Source organism: Apis dorsata, unplaced genomic scaffold, assembly GCF_000469605.1.
Source record: "Apis dorsata unplaced genomic scaffold, Apis dorsata 1.3 scaffold_317, whole genome shotgun sequence".
Classification (NCBI taxonomy): Eukaryota; Metazoa; Arthropoda; class Insecta; order Hymenoptera; family Apidae; genus Apis; species Apis dorsata.
The window spans coordinates 231801-237652 of NW_006263588.1; the positions used below are offsets into that span (position 1 = coordinate 231801).

Sequence of the window (5852 nt, forward strand, 5' to 3'; positions counted from 1 at the left end):
ATATTAGATTTATATATTTTTATATATATAAATATTTTAAATTTTATAATTAATTAAATATTGACTTAAATATTATATATAAATTACAATATAAATTACAATATAAATTATAATCTTCGTCGTTATTGACAAATACATAAAGTCGTTAATTATTATTATTCAATTAATAATCATAAATTATAAAATGACAATAAATATTGATATCAAATTAAAGAGAGCTAGTAAAATATATCACGAAGGGGTATATCTTTCTACTATTTATAACAATATTATAATTTTAAATGTCAAGGTTATGTTTTTAGGAAATAGTTGCTGGTTTTATATTATTGCAAACTAATTCAGATGTTAAACACGATGGAATATTCTTGAGCATGGAAGGTTCTGTTAATTTACAACTTAGTTCAAAAAATTTTGGTATTTTTGAAGCTTTTTATAATTCTGTAAAGGTTAATTTATAGAATTTTTAACAATTTTAGAAAAATTATATTATGGTTTAATTATAAATAAAACTATATAAGTGAATTAATTTTATTAATTATTTTCAGCCAATACAATTAGTTCAATATACTTTAGATGTTGCTCCAAGTGGAAAAATACCAAGTGGTAGAACAGAAATACCATTTGAATTACCATTAAAACCAAGAGGAACTAAATCTTTATATGAAACTTATCATGGAGTTTTTGTAAATATTCAATATTTTATACGTTGTGATATAAAAAGAAATTTTTTAGCAAAGGATGTAAATAAATCTTTAGAATTCATAGTAGAGGATAAAATACCTCTTAAAATACAAAAAGAACCTACTAAATCAGTATGTTTTAACATTATGCCAGAATCTTTACAAAACACAAGAGATAGAACAAATGTACCTAGATTTTGCATTTCTGGAAAACTTGATTCATTATATTGTAAAATTTCTGAACCTTTAACAGGAGAGGTAATCATGTTATAATATTTATGTTTTGTTTAATAAGATAATATAATATATTATTTTTAAATAATATAATAATAATTTTTAAATAAGGTGATAATTGAACATTGTGAAGCTGTGATAAAATCAATTGAATTACAATTAGTAAGAGTAGAAACCTGCGGTTGTGCAGAAGGATATTCTAGAGATGGTAAGATAAAAAATTATTAATATTTGATTAATTATCTTACAATACTATTTATTTCAGCTACAGAAATACAAAATATACAAATTGGAGAAGGAAATGTTTGTACAAATTTACCTATACCAATATATATGATATTTCCGAGATTATTTACATGTCCTACATTAAGTACAAGTAATTTTAAAGTTGGTAAGAATATCATATGAATTTTTTTTTTAATTTTTATAAGAATTTTGATAATAAAAATGTCATAAATTATTTATTACAGAATTTGAAGTGAATTTAATTGTAATATTTGAAGATGATTATTTAGTTACAGAAAATTTCCCCATAATATTATCAAGATATTAAATTTTATATAAAAATATAATATTTTATATAAATAATATGTATTATTTACAAACTGTGTATATTTATTACAATAAATGCAATTTTATGTTAAATTTAATTCAATGAAAAATATAAAAAAACAATTTTTATCTTAATGTATTATATTATTAGATGGATAACTCATCATATAAAAAGTCTTTTTTATTCCAGTCCAACTTTTTGAGCAAATAATTTATAATATTTTTCAACTTGTTTATTATGAGTCAGACCAACTGAAGCCAATAGTACCACATAGCCAAGCACAAATGTTAATAATTTATGTTGCTTGAACCATGCCAATAATCCTTTATTATCAGTACATCTAAAATATTAAATTATTTTTTTTATTTTTTATCATTTTTTTATTATAAAATATATTAGATAATATAATATATATATTAATATATTTAAAAATATATGCAAGTAATAAATATTGTATTTACCTTGTGGCATGAATTTGTTGACTGTAAATAAGAAGATAACGTACTCTTATTAATTCACTATTTGTTACCAAATAATATTTATTTGGAACTCTTCCACCTGTGGAATCTGTGACTAAATTTCTAGCATTATTTTCTGTAATATATTAATTATGATATAAATTATGATAAATAATATTTTATTTTAATATAAATTTACCTGAATCTCCAATTTTTACATCTGCATGATTAATTAGTTCACATAAAGCTATACAACTCATTTCACTTCCTAGCACACTACCTCCCCATCCATAGCCAACTGGACTGTACGGTAAACTTACACCTAATTCACTTGAAAGATATATTCCTTTACCAAACAATGACTTCTAAAAGATATTATTATAATTCATTATATTAAAACATTATTTAAGAATTATATATCATATTTTAAGAAAAATATTTTACCTTACACATACTCTGTTGTAAACCATAATGTACAATGGAATGAAAATTCTCTAACCGACTACCATGATAAGCATAAAAAGTTGAATGTCCTTCAGCAATTGTTTTCCATCTGTCTTCTGAAGTAGATTGTTTTGTACTTGTAACTTGGAATATTAAATTTGGTGCAACTACTGACATTTCTGAAGGTACTTTTCTCAATATTGAATCATACTATATTTCAAACATTTTTACAAAATATTTTAAAATTTTTACAAAATTTAATTGTAAATTTAATTGTAAAGCATAAATTAGAATAAAAAAAAAATTTAACAAAATTTATATAATTATTTATTACATATATATAACGAAACTTACACTTTCTTTTTTAATACTTTTTATATAAGGGTCTCTTAAACGTACTAAAACCCAATGTAATAAGTCTATAGCTGTTCCATATCTTTCATATACATCTTGTTCTGATAATGCTTTAAATATTACAGCCAATGGAGGAATTATTTCTATTGCTCTCCTCTATAATTAAAATTCATTATTTAACAATTATTAATAAGTATTCAATCATTAATATGAAAATAATATAAATGATGAAATTTTTAAAAGTAATAATAAAAATAATAAAATATTTTAAATATTACCAGAGCTTCAATGTCTTTGCATTCATTTTTTATATACATTGATGGAAATGGTTTTAAGCAAGTATCGTAACGATATGTATTGCAAGCTGCTACAAATAAGGACCATTTTAAATCAGCTGCTCTTAGATCCTTTTCCAATAAATGCTTCAGACACTGAATCTTTTTTTCAACATCTTCCTGACTTGTAGAATCTAATCGAGTTGTATATAATACATCTAAATCTGATTCTTTAGAAATTCCTTGATCCAGACTTTTTCTTTCGTTCTCTTTTTCTTTCTCTTTATCATTATGAATATTTTGCTTTTTGTTTACATTATCCATTATTGGTAGATCAAATCTAATTCAAAATAATAATAAATAAATTATATCTTTTTAATTTTGCGATATAATTTTAATTAAAAATTTACTTACTCTGTATCAATTTTATTTAATTAATATAAGTTATTTTTATGCTTTTAATTTTATAATTAATAAAATATTAATAAGCTTATAAATTATAAATTAACATCGTATTTAGCATGATATAGTATATTATATTATATCACAATGTAATTATATAATTATTTTTTTATTTAAATAGTAGATACATATTTATAAAAAAACATATTGATATTTTAAATAAATATTTTTGTCATATAATTTTATTTGTATATAGAATTATTTATTTCGAAATTATAAAATTATATATATATTTCATGTATATTAAAATAAATTTCTGTAGTTCATTTCATTTATTATTTACTTAATAATTTATCATTATTGTATATAAAACAAAAAATAAAGAATAAGAAAACAAAAAAGAATAAATAAAATTTATACGACAAATCAATTAAATCAATGTAAAATTATCTTTTAAATATTATAAACTACATTACATAAAAAAAAATACTTTTTTTGGAATAAAATAATTCTTGTAAAACAGAGATACAACTTTAAAAAATTGAAATATAAAATAATTGATTTGGAAAATTTTCAATTTTTGTAGGAATATTTATATTTTTACAGTTTACTAATGTTTGAATTTTTATTCAGAACTATTTGAAACTATACATATATGTATTGCAATTTTATAATGAACTATTAAAATTTTTTAATAATAGTTATAATAATATTTTAATAATTATTTTTAAAAATAATTATTAATAAATATTTTTATTTTCATAATAAATTCTGTGTTTTTAAAAATATATAATATAAGATTGTAATAATTAATATATTATATATTTTAATATGTATATTTTTAAAAATATTCTTTTTTAATTTAACAGTACAGTGTTCACGTATAGTCATCAAATGTGTAACAAATAAATGACAAGTAAAGCATGAAATATTTATTTTTGTAATGAATCAAAAAAGTACATCTAAAAAATGTCAAATTTTTTTCAATGATTTGCAACGTACTTACAGTCCACGACAGGCATCTTTGAAATGAAAATTTTATACTTGTAATGAATGAAAAGGTAGCTAATTATTTAAAAACATATATAATCTTATTACAACGAATTTGTATAGAAATTATATGAACATTGTCCTGAAATTTCATGGTTCCAATCACAGATCACATCTGTTTCATTGCGTTCGTTTGTTACATCGATGCTTGTCTCTTTCGCGTTGTTTAATATTATTCTTCCTTCATTTAATGAATTTTTAATAAAATAAATTACATAAAGTAAGATAAAAAAAAATAAAATATGAAAGAATACAAATATATATAAGATTTATCAAAGAAATCACTATTTACATAAAAGAAATAATTTTTTTATTAATCATATATATTTTATTTATTATATCTTTTTATCATATATTTTGTGTATATATATATATATATATATAAACAATGTTAAAAATTACACAAAATACTTTTTTAAACTAAAATAATTAATAATAATAATAATTTAATATATAATGAATATTTTCATTCGTTATAATTTAAATAATTTTAAAAGTTATAAATAAAAGTTATATTTCAAATATCTTGCGTATGTACGTTATGTGCCCACGTGGTATAATATCATATAGTGAAAAATAATGTGCGAATTTGCTTTTCCAATTATATTATTTATCCTTTCTTAGTAGATTATAATACTAATGACTTATGGAAATGACTTGAAATAATTTAATTTAAAAAGTAATTATTTAAAATAATAATTTATGGATTTTAATATTTACTTTTACCATTTTTCATTTTTATTATATATTATTTATTAATAAATATAATATGTTATAGTTTCGATAATTTACAATAATGTTAATAATACATGTAAAAAAATATATAATTACTATATATATATTTTCATGCAACCAAAAGTAATAGTTCAAATAATAATGTAAATTTTCACAAAATGTATATAAGTCCCTATAAACATATATTTTAGGGAAATTTATTAACATTATTGGCAAGCATGTAACTCAATGTCATGCTTCAAGGTAAACTATCGATGACGTCAGTGCACGTCATTTAACAAGTGGGAGTGGATGGATAGATGTCGGCAACCGTGGTGGCTCTCGCGAATAATCGCACACGAAATTCGCAACAGACGATACCGTATCGTCGCGATAATGTCGCGTGCCTCTTAGCGATGTAGTTTTCGCGGTGGAGAAACGAAGCGAAAAAAAAAGAAACAAAAAAAACGAAGAAAAAAGCTACATCGCCACACGTGTTTCCGCGGTAAATGGAAAAACACCGAAATCGGTTTGCGCATGCCCGGCCACCGATGACGTCACGAAAATTGTGCTTTTGATCAAACTCGCTCTCTCGCCGTTCCTTTTTTTTTTCACCGTGGATGTAATAATGTGGAAAGTGAAATAACTGCACGGAAAAGCTCTGTAGGAGCCGCGGAGAAGCCGGTGA

At 21.7% G+C, this 5852-nt stretch overlaps 3 protein-coding genes across 6 annotated transcripts in view; 2 read left to right on the forward strand and 1 right to left on the reverse strand.

The window, feature by feature from the left end:
• LOC102676732 overlaps positions 1-4437 on the reverse strand; it is an 8292-nt gene extending 3855 nt beyond the window's left edge. The window contains exons 1-7 of the mRNA XM_006617631.2: positions 4403-4437; positions 3002-3338; positions 2724-2879; positions 2370-2579; positions 2125-2290; positions 1929-2061; positions 1750-1807 (exon numbers count right to left, since the gene is read on the reverse strand). Coding sequence (XP_006617694.1) covers positions 1750-1807; positions 1929-2061; positions 2125-2290; positions 2370-2579; positions 2724-2879; positions 3002-3338; positions 4403-4422 — 1080 coding nt within the window. The 5' untranslated portion in view covers positions 4423-4437. The remainder of the gene's footprint in view (positions 1-1749; positions 1808-1928; positions 2062-2124; positions 2291-2369; positions 2580-2723; positions 2880-3001; positions 3339-4402) is intronic.
• On the forward strand, positions 86-1559 carry LOC102676517 (vacuolar protein sorting-associated protein 26C). The gene is made up of 6 exons (XM_006617629.2): positions 86-241; positions 303-446; positions 546-938; positions 1026-1122; positions 1180-1305; positions 1385-1559. The coding sequence occupies exons 1-6, from the start codon at positions 185-187 to the stop codon at positions 1465-1467; spliced, it is 900 nt and encodes a 299-aa protein (XP_006617692.1). The 5' UTR covers positions 86-184; the 3' UTR covers positions 1468-1559.
• A 1002-nt stretch (positions 4438-5439) lies between the features above and the next one.
• Positions 5440-5852, forward strand: part of LOC102676966 (myocyte-specific enhancer factor 2) — a 50902-nt gene continuing 50489 nt past the window's right edge. Inside the window, exon 1 of one of the 4 annotated variants that reach the window (XM_006617636.2) lies at positions 5440-5852. The gene's annotated coding sequence lies outside the window, so the exon portion shown is untranslated. The other 3 variants (XM_031511416.1, XM_006617634.2, XM_006617632.2) reach the window with 3 other exon arrangements.

What these genes read in the sequence shown, in the direction of transcription:
- LOC102676517 (XM_006617629.2), top strand. Translation starts at nt 185, where the DNA reads ATGACAATAAATATTGATATCAAATTAAAGAGAGCTAGTAAAATATAT. An exon ending in GTAAAATATATCACGAAGGG is followed by an intron (nt 242 to 302) that starts GTATATCTTTCT and finishes TTATGTTTTTAG; the next exon opens with GAAATAGTTGCTGGTTTTAT. An exon ending in CTTTTTATAATTCTGTAAAG is followed by an intron (nt 447 to 545) that starts GTTAATTTATAG and finishes AATTATTTTCAG; the next exon opens with CCAATACAATTAGTTCAATA.